General features: G+C 40.4%; 1 protein-coding gene across 1 annotated transcript; it reads left to right on the top strand.

Moving 5' to 3' along the window:
* Positions 1-931: 931 nt before the first annotated feature.
* sec14l1 (SEC14-like lipid binding 1) lies at positions 932-13,382 on the top strand. The gene is made up of 16 exons (XM_026165429.2): positions 932-1,124; positions 1,458-1,554; positions 6,139-6,288; positions 6,511-6,642; positions 7,670-7,798; positions 7,897-8,116; positions 8,441-8,550; positions 9,468-9,657; positions 10,041-10,129; positions 10,223-10,293; positions 10,403-10,574; positions 11,000-11,134; positions 11,848-11,982; positions 12,204-12,446; positions 12,596-12,774; positions 13,026-13,382. Exons 2-16 carry the CDS (start codon positions 1,492-1,494, stop codon positions 13,108-13,110), a joined length of 2,103 nt encoding a protein of 700 aa, XP_026021214.1. The 5' UTR covers positions 932-1,124; positions 1,458-1,491; the 3' UTR covers positions 13,111-13,382.
* The last annotated feature ends 954 nt before the right edge of the window (positions 13,383-14,336 follow it).

The following is a 14,336-nucleotide window of genomic DNA, read 5'->3' as shown; positions in this document are numbered from 1 at the left end:
AATTCCCCTCTGCTCAGCTTTTTATTATTGGCCATGAGTTTATAATCATAATTCTCTTTTTGTTTCTATTACCTTAACTCTCATTAACACACACACACACACACACACACACACACACACACACACATTTATATATATATATATAGTTTCACCTGCAGATTAGAGAACTAATCATGACCCCTCTTGTCTTTCTGACCCAATGAAAGGATCGTGACCTAAATCAACAATACTGGGAAATGAGACACTTTTTTTTTTGCAAATAAACATACCAATATGTGCAACCTGTTTGATCAAAATAACACATTTAATTCTATAAATATAATTACTGCTATTACTGTGCTGTATGTTACTATATGTTAATAATTATTGCTATCCATGAATTTTTCAATTTAGTTTTAAAAAAGAAGAAAAACAAGTAAAGCCCATTGTTTTTATTATTGTCTTTATTATTTTTCTATTAAGATGACAAATGCCAGCAACTTACATGCATTTCTGAACAGAATTCGTTTTAGTCGTTTAAATATTTTGTTTCATTAATTTCTGACTTCAAATTTAGATTAAAAATGTGAAGTTTGTCATTTTTCTAATAAACAACAATATAAACAAACTAATAAACAACAATACACATTATTTTTGTTTAACAAACTTTTGACATATTTTTTAAAACATTTTCCGTGTTTATCATGTCGTCTGGTAAGGTACAACAACAACAGCTTTAAAAAGCTTTGTATATATGCCCTCCTACGTTTGTGTCCGAGTCCAGAAAGGCGGTAGAAAATATTCAATAATGTTAGACAGATAAAAAAAAAAAAATCACGAATTTACAGTCTTTTGTTCATTTCGTGTTTGTCAGTGTCGGATGAAATTTTGCTTGAAAATGTGCGACCAAAACGACTTTTTTTTTTTCAAACATCACGTTGATTTCCTGTTTGGCCGAAAGGGGGCGGAGTCAAAAGTCTGCCGTAAGGTCAAAGTGACGGGTAGGAAATGTTTTTCTTTTGCGGTTTTCATTGTAGGAAAGTAGGCGAGAGGCTCGCTTTCTTCTCTCAGCTGACGACATGGACCCTCATATAGTTGGACAGCTACAGTAAGCCAACCTGCCGGCACGGAAAGAAAACATTTCTGTAAGTCAAAGTGTCTTTCTTTCCGCTATAGAAACCGCTTGACACTGTGTTTGCTTATGTGTCATTACATTGTAACAAACTTTGAACTTTGACATTTTCTCTATGGATCAAAACATCCCAACTGGTTCCAAAAAAACTTTCTGAAATTCTCCTTCTGCAGCACACAGCTTATATTTCAACCCTAATTATGGTCATGTGAATGTCACTGTCCTCTCTTTCTCCCCTCATTGACCTTTACTCAGCTCATGTTATGTAGACTTTTTTTAAGAAGAAGAAGACGTGCCCTTTCCACTAATCTATACTGACAGCTGCCGTGTCATATCTCTGTGGCAGTTTAACAGAGTTTGCTGCTGACTGAGCTTCAGCCATGGTGCAGGAGTACCAGTCCCCTGTTCGGGTCTACAAGCACCCGTTTGAGTTGATAATGGCGGTAAGTGACGTGCTTATATTGAGGAATCTTTTAAATTCACAGATTGTGTGCGTATGTATATATGCAGCCTTCCAGCTCACAGCATTGAATATGAGCTTCATATTTGCAAAATATCCTTTATACACAAACTAGGGATCAAAGTTTGGCAATCTGCTTTTCACTCTAGGGCACTGACCTTTTGCAATCCAAATGCTGTTCAGCTTTTCCTCTCATGAAAATAAATAAATTTTAGATTTCAAAAGTTTTCCAGCTCATTCCATGGTTAGGTGGCAATGTAAAAGAGACCAGACACTTTCAGAAAATAGTCAGTAGCCTTGTCTGCCTCAGATAGTCATTTGTCTCATTTTTGATATTTGCTTACTTGCAGTCTGTACTGCATGTTTATTGACTTTACTGGAATGCTGCATATTTTTTCTTTCCTGCTCGTGCTGCTTTAAATACAATAACTTGAAGGGTGCTTTTCTTTCTTTTTGCATGAAAACACACAGCACAATAAAGACTCCTTTTTTCAAAACCAGACTTGCCATTTAGTGTTTGGCAACTGGCCTTGATGTTGAATGGTTATGCAAAAACCAGGGGTAGGCAACCTTTTTGATGACAAGTGCCATCTAAAAAAGTGCCATATCAACCGTTGCATTAACAATACGATAACTTGCTTCAGTTCCAGTACCAGATGTTTTGCAGCTGTAAAAACTGATTCAACTTTCTCTGCCTCATCCTTGAAGGTTTTTTGATGTTTCGTCTCAAATTGTCGTTTAACACTGGAAGTCCGGCAAACAACACTCTCGAGGCAAAGGGCACATACAGCACGATCTTTCTGTTGCACAAAGTCTTCCGTCCAAATTGTCATAAAAGACCATTAGCTGTATTGTCATTAGCTCTGTGTGAGCTAATTTGTGATGTGCATTGGTGGCCCAGCCTTAGATATTTATTTTAAATACACCTTCTCAGATTATTTCACTGCATGCCGTGCCACCACTTAACCCTTCACCACGTGCCAAGGGTTGCCGACCCCTGATATAGACACTCAATCAATCAAAATTTATTTATATAGCACATATTAAAACAACAGTGTTGACCAAAGTGCTTCACAGTCAGCCACTTCACTTGGTACGTCAGTTTAACTGCTCATTTGGCGCAAATATCAAAAACGGACAAATTTCGGTCAATCTCGTTATTTCTTATCTATACAGAGTCTGGCAAATGCAAAGGTTGTGGGGTTTAATCAAGAATATATCAGAATGAGAAAGTCATTTAAGTAACCTTGAACGTGGCATCGTTCTTGTTTGGGGTATTTTGTAAACTGCTGATCTATTGTGATTTTTGTTTTTGCATTAGAATTACATTTCTTAGACTTTTTGTCTTATTTATGTCAGAAATCAGAGGAGAATAACCAGACTGCTTTGAGCTGAAAGGATCCACTCCTTACAGCCAAAGTCAACCCAGTATCACAGCAAAACGTGTAATAAACACGCCGGTACACCCTGTCCACTTCTAACTTTGGAGAGGGAAAAAAGATAATGGTTGCATTACCGACAGGGGGAGATAGTATATTTAAAGCCAAGAAGTCAGTAGTAAGCAAAAACACATGAAGTACATTCAAGGGTCCTTAATAACCAGAAACGATTAAGCTAGGTGGCTAGTATATATATTTACATGTAAATGTCTTAATGATGTCAGTTTAAATGCTTCCTCCCATGATTATTTTCATGTTGGCTTGAAATAAAGTATCTCCCTCTGCTGTTACTGCAAGTGCTACGTGTGTATATTTCATTTGTAAAGGCAAAGTGTGAAATGGTCTTTTACATAACGCTGTGATACTGGGCTGCCAACGTAAGCAGAGTGCACAGCACAGATGGAGAAGAAGCGCACCGAGCGCTGCTCCAAATAGCCAAAAACAGGAAACTGAAGCTCACCAATATTTGACAACAGAAGATTGGAAAACATTGCCTGGTCTGATAAGTCTTGAGTTCTTCTGCAACATTCAGATGGTGAGGTCAGAATTTGCTGTAAACAGCTTGAAATCATGGATCCATTCTGCCTTGTATCAGCGGTTCAGGCTGCTGGTGGTGTAATGATTGTGGGATATTTCCATGACACGCTTTGACCCCTTTAGTACCAGCTGAATATTGTCTAAACACCACAGCCGACCTGAGTATTGTTGCTGACCATGTCCAAAGCTGTATGACCACAGTTCACTGTACTCAACTGGCCGCCTCAGGTACCAGATCTCAGTCCAATAGATTGCACCTTTGGGAAATTCACCACAAAGATGTGAAATCAGCAAATCTTCAGCAACTGTGTAATGGTGTCATGTCCATATGGACCAAAATCTCAGAGGAATGTTTCCAGCGTCTCAGAAATAATGTTAGTTCTGAATGCAAAAGAGCGTCCAACCCAGTGCTAGTGAGGTGTAACTAATGAAGTGGCTGGTGAGTGTGTATTTGAGGTGTCTGTAAGTCATTCAGCGTGGTTGTTGTTTTCTTATCATGTGCTGCCTGGGCAGAGGTCGGGAGTTCTCGAGTTGTTTTGTAGGATGGTTTTTTAGAACAGCTGTAAGTTATGTAAGTGCCTCGCTGACCAGTTCTCTTATCCTTTAGAAAGCAAACAAAATGCAACGCTAAGAAAAAGAGAGTTTGTCAGCAGAAAACTTTGCAGCTATATTTATATAACTCACTTTCCATTATTCCAACAGTATTCAATAGTTACACAGGGGGAAAAATCCATTAAAATTCCATGCTATAAGCTGGCTTTTCTTTAAATGGAATATTTTTTGTTATGATACCGATGCATTGCTTTCCCATCACTGCAAATTGCAGTTTTGGGCTAAAACCATAAGCACAAGAACACCAGGCAAAGCAAAAGTAGGACAAAAGAAAAATAAATACGGATTCCTGTGAGGGGCACCGTCACCTGTGTGGTCTGCTCTTGGTGTTTTCTCTTAAGTTACACATTAAGCCAAAGTGTTGCACAACATCCTTGATGAAGGGTTGTAGAGACTGCGATGCTGCAGCGGTTACAGTTTGCCGTGCAGCTGCTATACAGAGTTAACACAATAGACAGTGTGGATAACACCTACACCAAAGCCATTTGATGCTTCCCCATGGAACATTTGCAGGTCTGAAATTCTTCCTGCGTCACTGCAGGTTATTGAAAAGACTCTCAAAATAAGCCCTTTGTGAAAGCTAAATAACAGCTCCTTTAAGAAGAGAAAGAAGCCTGCGACAGCTTAAAGAGGAGAATCCAAATGAACAGCTAACATCCTCTTCTGCTCCCATTTACCTCAGAGCTTCTCATTAGCTCCCTCAATGCTACTGACAGCTGTTGTTCAGGCTAACAGTGCTAATCAGTGTCCTGGATATTACTGAATGTTTAACCTTGACACCATTGTTGTTCCTGTCATGACATTTCTTAATGACTCTCCGGGGCCTTTATGTAACAGAGCTAGGTGCCTGTAAACGCACGACACTTGTAGAAATGCATTTGATCAATATCGGCAGAAGAGTAAAACATGATTTGAATGAGCTGAAAAGTGCTGTCTGTCTGACGTTTGGCTTACACAAAGTCCTCAAGGCTTGCTTTGCCTAAAACACTAGAAACCCATGTTCTCCCCCCCCCCCCCCTTTATATATATTATTAAATATTTTGTGCCTCCATTATGTGGTTATGCTCATAATGCTGAAGGGGGAATAGGCAGAACAGAGCTTTCAATTTGTCTGCAATCAGTGAAACATACTGTTTTTGTTAGTTTGCCTGTTGCACAGCGCCAGTCATTGCTGCTTAATTAGCACAGAAACATTTCCCAATAATTTTCTTAGTGAATAATTTCATCCTGTTGATTGGATTGTTCATACGCTGTGCTGTATTGATGCGTGCAGGATGTGCGAGGTTGTCTGTGTGTGTGTGATTTTGAGAGTTTAGCTTTTTAAACTTTTAAAATCTTAAGTCTTGGCTGACTTAGTGATTTTACTGCTTAACGCAGTTCCTCAAGACATTGACGGCACTTTTCTATCCCATGGTAAAATGCTTATCCCTCTATCCGCGCCATTACACAGGCAGCTGTCCGTATCATAAAGGTCTAGTTCATCCCCTGCTTTTGCTTAGTTGTCAATAGTTTGCTATCAGAAGCTGCACTGCCCCTTGTTAAGTAACATCTTTTACTGCAGATCTTGAAACGCCTGCCTGGCAGCTCAGTAAGTGCATACAGGTAGCCCTGGTGATAGTGGCGAGGGCAGATGGTCACATGCTTTGGTCTTTAAAACACGTGGCAATTACTGCTTGTAAATGCTGCAGGCTGTTGGTGTCTGCAAAACACAACATTTTAATAGGCATTTACATAAACTAAAGTTGCTAACTACAGAAAAAAGCACCCTAACCTGACACAGTAGTTCAGTGCTATAAATCTATTCAGTCAGCCTTTGTGATTATAGTTTTCTATAAGCAGCTTTCCCTTCCTAACAGTGAGCTACCTCACTGAGGCAGAGCTCCCAGTGGAACAAACTGAATGGACCCAGGCAAGCCATTAATACAGACAACATAATAATAAACCCAATCAATCAATTTTTCTATATAAATGTCTTTCAGGCCTACGTGAGACGGTTCCCAAAGTGTCCATTGATTCCAATGTTTGTGGACAGCGAGATCATAAGTGAGAGCCAAAGTGATGATGGATGCGTGCTGGTGACTGAGAGGCGCTGTACGATCGACATCGAAGCCCCACGACTTCTCAAACGGGTACTTCCACTCTGACCTTATAGGGGATGAGGGCGGTAAAGCAAAGGAATTGGTTACTATGATGTGATCTTTCTTTTGTGAAGTACAAAAACTAGATGCTCTTTATTTAGTGAAATACTTGTAAATGATGCATTTCAGCCTTGCACATGTTATTGGAGGATAAAAGATGTGACTTTTTGCAGTAACTGTAAATGTAGCATGTTTTGTTTCTTCTGCATGTAGATCGCCGGCGTGGATTATCTGTACTTCATCCAAAAAAACTCTCTGAACCGCAGAGACAGGACGCTCCATATTGAGGTTCACAATGAGACTTTTTCTAACAGAGTCATTGTCCGTGAGAGGTGCAGCTACACGGTGAGTCTGAGAGTCAAACGTGGTAATCAGGTGCTTAGAATGTGGCAGCGTGTAGGAGGTTTATTTCTTTGTTTTTATATAAACTTTTACAACGCCTAGTGCTTGCCGGATGGTACAGAGTCCCTGCTAAAGGCAATGCAATATGTGGTGCATGAATTATTCATCTTAGGTGATCCTCCCATAGTGTGCTCAAGGCACTAAAGAGCTAGTGTCACCAGGTGTCTTTAAAGCTGCTGTTGTCTCAGTCAGAGTTACTGTAATACTGCTCTCCCTGTTAAAAGATGCTTCGCACAACTTTTTGATGTCTGCTCTGTATCATGTGGCAGTCTGCACAGAAGAAAGTAAGAATTTTGTATGACAGTAATTTTGCAATTACTGAACCAGCCACTTCATTAGGTATACCTTGCTACAGCTGCCTTCTCATCTTCTTTAACTCTTCGTGGCACAAATTCAATCAATTTTGGTTCATGTTAACATAATAGCATCACATAGTTGCATAGGTGCTCAATTGGATTGAGATCTGCCGATTGTGGAAACCGTTTGAGTTCGGTGAACTCATTGTGATGTTCAAGAAACCAGTTTGGCATGATCTGAGCTTTCTGAAATGATGTGTTACGCTGTAGTCATAAAGAGATGGACAACAGCAATAATCCAACCCATCTGGCACCAATTTTCTTCCTCATTCAGACGCTCAGTTTTCAGCTTTAGTAGATTGTGTTGACCATGTCTGCATGCCTGTATGCACTGAGTTGCTACTAAGTGATTAGCTGATTAGATATTTACAATAACAAGCAGTTGAAAAGGCGTACCTAATGAAGTGGCTTGTGAGTGTATGTGCAGTACCTGGCACCAGAACCTACCATTTACTTAAAAGGCAGTTAAAATTGTGATGACGAGATATGTAACCATGTATGCACTGATGTAATATTTTGTATTAAACCTCAGCTTGTGCTTTGTTTACATAACAAAGAGTTTGGTTGAACAGTTTGGTTCAAGTTCAAATTCATATGCGTGTCCTCTTCCACAGGTTCATCCAGAGAATGAGAGCTGGACTTGCTTCGAACAGTCGGCTAGTCTGGATATTAAGTCCTTTTTTGGTTTTGAAAGCACCGCAGAGAAGATAGCGATGAAGCAATATGCTAGTAGCATTAAAAAGGTTTGCATATTTTACTTCATTTGCCTTCACGTCTTGGTCCAGATGCTTCCCTAACTGTCAAAATTAATTCAGTCTTTCATTTCCTTCAACTGATGAAGGGTAAAGAAATTATTGAGTACTACCTCAGAGAGCTGGAGAAAGAAGGAGTCACTTATATACCTCGTTGGACCTCCACTGTTGACTCTGGGACAGTCACTTGGAGGCACCAGCTGCTGCCCCCCTCTGCTGCCAGAGCCATCCCAGTGAACAGTGCCAAGGACGGGCTGCACTGTAAAGACTCATCATGTTCTGCAGAGCTAGTGACCGGTTCGCCTGATGGTCAGTGTGTGCTCGCTAATCCCAGCAAAGGTTTAATATAAATGTCAAAAGATAACAATACATAGAGTGAATTTACCAACTGAGATATTAAAAGTGTGGGAAATAGATCAGTGGGTGATTTATACAGCAGTGCAGGAATCCTCCTATAACTGCACTGCCAAAAAACCTCAAACAAACAGAAGCAACATTTTAAGTGTTTGATAAAAACCTGCAAAACTCACCGTGTCTAATTATTTTCAAAAACGCTGAAATTGCACCATAGTCTTCAGTCTGTTGGATGCAATATTGTGTAACATTATGCTGTTATTGTGTTTTGGCCTGTAGACAAGTTGGATGCTGACTACATCAGACGTTACCTAGGTGATTTAACGCCTCTGCAGGAGAGCTGTCTTATTCGGCTGCGTCAATGGCTGCAGGAAACCCACAAGGGCAAGGTCACAAATAAACAAACACAGTTTCTTTCATTAGTGAACAGTTGATGCTGCGATATACAGTATGCCTTTATTTCTAAGACACTCACGCAACCTGTTATTTCCCTCTTGCTTCCACTCTTACTCTAGCTCAGTTTTGATGCTCAGAGACATACAGTGCTGTGAAAAAGTATTTGCACCCTTCTTGTTTTCTTAGTTTTTTGCATATTTATCATGTTTATCAGATCATCCAGCAAATTTTAATATAGGTTTAATACAGGTAACCCCAGTAAATACAAAAGGCATTTTTTAAATTATTGTTTTATTTATTTAAGGAAAAAAGGTCATTCAAACCTCCCTGGCCCCGTGCAAAAAAGTCATTGCCATCGTCTGCAAAGGGTTACAAAGCCAATTCTAAGGATTTAGGACTCCAGTCAACCACAATGAAAGCCATTATCCACAAATGGAGAAAATTTGGAACAGTAGTGAACCTTCCCAGGAGCAGATGGCCTGCCAAAATTTCACCAAGAGTGCATCAACAACTCTTCCATGAGATCGCAAAAGAACCCAGAACAACATCTTAAGACCTCCGGGCCTCACTTATCTCAAATAAGCTCAAAGTTCATGGTTCAACAATAAGAAAGAGACAAACGATGAACATTATGGAAGGTTTGAGTCCCTTTGCATCGGCATAAAACTAACACAGCATTTAATAATTAGAACATGAAACCAAGAGTCAGACATGGTGTGGTAGTGTAATGGTCTGGGGCTCCTTTGCTGTTTCAGGACCTTTTTGCAAACGAAGCAAACCAGTTATTCAGTTTAGGGCGCAATTTCTTTTTCACTGCACTACATGCAATTTGCAAAGATTTTCACCAGCAGAGTATTAAAAAATGCTTTGGATTCATCAGCATCTTTAACGATGCACCTCTCATGTACAGATTCCAAAGGATCAGCATGTGCTACGCTTCCTCAGGGCCAGAGATTTCAACCTCGACAAGGCCAGGGAGTTCCTCTGCCAGTCACTGACCTGGAGGAGACAGCATCAGGTGGATTTCCTGTTAGACACATGGAAGCGCCCTCAACTGCTCCAGGATTATTACTCTGGAGGCTGGCACCACCACGACAAAGGTACTGAGTGAGCGATGCTGGTTGATATTGCCATTATTGTGAGGCTTTTTTACTCCAGGCAGAGGGAAATTTTATCAGCTAATCTTAAAAGCCACAGGGATTTAAGCTTTTGTGTTTATATAGTTCTCAAACAGCCTGTTAATTATTGACTGCAAAGTCTGAACACCATATGTCTTCACTCCCATGTTTGGAAAAGGTTTCATTGCTTTTAACAGCTCAGCTGATCCAACTGATCACAGTTAAGACTTGAACACAGGATGTTCCCCTTGAGTGTTTACATGCTAAACCGATACCCTTTCTAGAGCGGTAAACACCAGCTTTGTTTACAGGTGGAGGTGTGCAGTGCAGTTTGTGATTGTTCACTGTGTTTCCTTCTCATTCAGATGGCCGTCCTCTGTACATTTTGCGTCTGGGTCAAATGGACACTAAAGGTTTAGTACGAGCCTTGGGTGAGGAGGCGCTGCTGAGACAGGTGACATAATTTATGACTTAATTTACATGGAAACAAAGCAAAAAGTGAAGATATTCTAAATGAAGTTGGCGCTTAACTGTGACAATGTTGCAGGTGCTTTCCATTAATGAGGAGGGACTGAGGCGCTGTGAGGAAAACACCAGAGTTTTTGGACAACCTATTAGGTGCCTAAATCGTATTTAGTTTAATCCTGCTCGTGTCCCATTGGTTAATGAGAAATCAGCAGTGCACTTTAACCAAAACAATGCGATGTCTGTTTTTATGTGTCGCTAGTTCTTGGACTTGCCTGGTGGATCTGGACGGTCTAAACATGCGTCATCTGTGGCGACCTGGCATTAAGGCGCTGTTGAGAATCATCGAAATTGTTGAGGCCAATTACCCTGAAACTTTGGGTCGCCTGCTCATACTGCGGGCACCGAGAGTTTTCCCTGTGCTGTGGACCCTGGTGAGAATAAACTGACTGCATCACCTGAATATGGAAGAATTCATAAAGCTGTAGAATACAGATGCAGAGATTATAAATAGCTAAGTGCAGTCCAGCCATGCTGGAAAAATGAGCAACTAATAAACAAAGAAAAATCTATTTATGGACCAGGAAAGATGACTGTAAAACTAAAACCCATAGGGGCACATTTAATCTTTGCTGTATGCAGTAGCATGGGTGGCAGGATTGTAAGAAATTACAGAAAGAGAATGAGCTACTGGGACGATGATGTCAATATAAAATACTATGGATGCTTAGTAACACCATCAACCAGCTAACATGTGCATTTTTCATGCTTGAATTATTCATTGATTATGGATTGGCTTTCACAGTCCATAATAAGTGACTTTGCCCTTTCCTGCATGCTCTCTCGGTCTCACCGCCAGGTCAGCCCCCTTATTGATGAAAACACTCGTAAGAAGTTCCTTGTTTATGCTGGAAACGACTACCAGGGTCCAGGAGGTTTGGTAGACTACATTGACAGAGAAATTATCCCTGACTTCCTGCAAGGAGACTGCATGGTGAGGTTAAGTCTTCAGCTTATTGACCATACCTGTGAAAGTCAGTCTCAGCCCAGCCAGAAATATGCATATCATACCTGCAGTATGTGGTTTCACCAGCATGTACCAGTTTAGCATAGCTACATCTGGGTAGACATTTCTCTACAAATCCAGTGAACATCACCTTGCACTTCAGGCCCTTGACCCTGTGTTGTTTTGCTATGAAGAAATGATATATTGGAGGCCTGTATAGATTTTTGAGCTGCAGGTTGTCAGATAGGACCAGAACATACTGTGCTCACTGGCTAGTGGGTACAGTATCTGCCTCAGCTCAGCTGGCTCAGTTTTCTTTCCTTTTTTTGTTGACATAAAGGAAAAAAATTGCATCTGGGGCACATCACGATGTCCTTACAGGAGGACTCGCGTGTTTGAATTCTGTGACAGTTCAGTCAGTTCTGTGAGCACTCAACAAGTTGTTGCTCAGCTGCAAACGTGAAAGTGAAAGAGCTGTATCTAGTTGGAACTATAAAATGGCATTTCATACTGAGAAAGGTTATCCTTTAACTGAACCTGCATATCTAAGTTCATGGCATATGAATTGCAGTAAAACTTATTACATAAGATATTACTTTATTACACTATGCTTTTTGTAAAACAAGCTAGTATGTCTACATATATTTTGATATATATTAGTAAGCGTTCTGCTTTAATCACATTTATTTCTTCTTCTTCAGTGTGACATTCCTGAAGGAGGAATGGTTCCCAAATTTCTGTACAGAACAGCAGAAGAATTAGAGAGTGAAGAAAACCGCCTGTTGACTGATTCCATCTATAAAAGTGCCAGTATCTACAAGGGGGCTCCATACGAGGTGCAGTCTCAACTTTTATGCTTTGCCTCCAGTTTTATGACAATAAGAGTTAACAACAGGGCAAGAAAGGCGACATTTCTTTGCGTTTAATAGAGTTTATGCATTGTGTAATAGTGCCACTTACTGGAACAACTATGCATTGCATGCTTAAAATATATAGCGTGATTAATGAATTGCAGTCTTCAGACCTGTGTTTCTAATCTTCTTACATCTTTCTACAGCTGCTGATAGAGATCACAGAGGCCTCCTCTGTCATCACATGGGACTTTGATGTGTCTAAAGGAGATGTGGTATTTAACATCTACCACTCCAGGAGAGCCCCTCAGCCTCCCAGAAAGGAAACTCATGGTATCGCTTCCCTAGGGGCTGTTAATCCACAGCTTATAGACAAGAGCTGGGTACTAGGCCAGGACTACAGCACGGTGGAGAAAGCCCTCATGTGTAGGGAGGGAGAGAGTGTGCAGGTGAGAGAGGACATAAAAAGCTCTTTTGATCTGTCTTTGTTTAACAGTCTCAGACAACCTTCCTTTGTCCCCGTTCGCCGTCTTAAGTGCTTAATCCTCCGTCACAGCGAACACAAATTGATCCTGCAGATTTCTCTGGTTTGAAACAGGGCTCCCACATAACACGCTGGCCCGGCTTCTACATCCTCCAGTGGCGTTTCCTAAGCTCCGCAGCCTGCGCAGCCTCCAGCATGCCTCGAGTGGATGATGTGCTGGCCTCTCTGCAGGTTTCCTCCCACAAGTGTAAAATCATGTACTACACCGAGGTCCTTGCCTCCTGTGACTTCAGGTCAGTTTGGTATTTTTATTTTTTTGATGCTATACTGAGGCTCTTTTTCACTGCATGGGTCTTATGTAAGACTTTAAATATATATACAGGGACATTTATGCAAACTGTTTGTTCCTTATGCTTGTGCGCAAGCTGCCTCTTATTTGCCGCAGTGATTAGAATAATTGATTAGTATTTGATTGGGTGTAACTACGTCTTCAAGTTAAGATAATGTTGTTTGTCGATTTGTTTTTGTTTGTTTGTTTTTTTAGGGGTTCCATGACCAGTCTCGAGTCTTGTCACAGTGGCTTCTCACAGCTCAGTGGCACCACAACATCCTCTACCATTTCAAGGTAGCGTCTGTTAAGCGGACGTCCAGATGCAGCGATGACCAAAGCTCACTTGTATCCACTGGTGCATTCAAAGAGAATTTTGTTTTTCAAATATGAGCTGTGTCACTGAAGACTGATTTTTGTTTCTACCGGAGTACATTAATAATGCAAATACCTGATGAAAATGCACTTTCGTCTTATATCCTTGCAATACGACAATGCATAAAATGAAAAAAAGGAGATGACTCACACACAGTAGCGTTTATATATTCTTAGATTAAATTTTAAAAAAGCACACATGAGCTTCTGTCCTTGCTTCTGTTGTCCACAAGGTGTCAGTGCAGTCTGCTGGAGCTGCTCTCAAATCTGCAGCGGCCTTTCCGCTTGGAGTTTAACTCACAGTCTTCATTTGGTTGTCTATGAAATTGAAGGGAGAATTGTTCAGAATTGTAAAACAATAATAATCGATGTCTCTGGAGTGTCTTGCACCAAGTGTTTCGAACAGCACCTGCGCTGGCAAAGCTGTGCTGAAGCAATATCTTTGATTTATCATCGAGATTGTTATTGCTCTTCGAGCAAACGGTGAGGTTTTAGGAATGAGAAGCTGGTATGAAACCTCTTTTTTGAAAATCTGCAGCACACTCCCTAGATTTCATGTAATGTTTTTTGGGCTTGTTAGGCGGAGCTGCTTAGTTTTCTCAGGCAGCTAATTTAAATGCAATAAAGTGCAGCCTCTTGTGATCTGGCACTGGGCCAGGCAGACTACTGATTTACATAAAACTTTAATTTCCATAAACTTATCAGATGCTTCCAGCTAAAGCTTAATTGAATTTTCCTGCGTTATTATTATTATTTCTTTTTTTTGTCTTCTTGGTTGCAAACTCGTGTCATGTTGGTGTTTATCCCGGCACAGTCAGGTACGTGGAGTTTTTTCTTTTTGAGGCTGATTTACCAGCATCCTGACTTCCTGCTGCCATGCCGGTGCTGTTAGACAGAGAAAGTTCACCGACTTAGCCTGAAGCTTGTTTAGTGAATTATTCAGCCTTCTCTAACAACCTCCCAAAACCCACATTTTCCACACACAGAATAACACTTCTGTATCTTGATGTGCCTAATTTTCTCGTAAAAAATGTTTTTGTTAATATAACTGTTATATATTTTAAGGCCAAATTATTTTACTGGCTCACATTGGCTTGAAAATGTCTACATATGTAAAATTTCATAAGCAAATGAAATACTCGATAATGCATA

The sequence above is a fragment of the Astatotilapia calliptera genome, chromosome 4 (assembly GCF_964374335.1).
Source record: "Astatotilapia calliptera chromosome 4, fAstCal68.1, whole genome shotgun sequence".
Taxonomy (NCBI): Eukaryota; Metazoa; Chordata; class Actinopteri; order Cichliformes; family Cichlidae; genus Astatotilapia; species Astatotilapia calliptera.
This window is presented reverse-complemented; position numbering and strand designations above follow the sequence as displayed.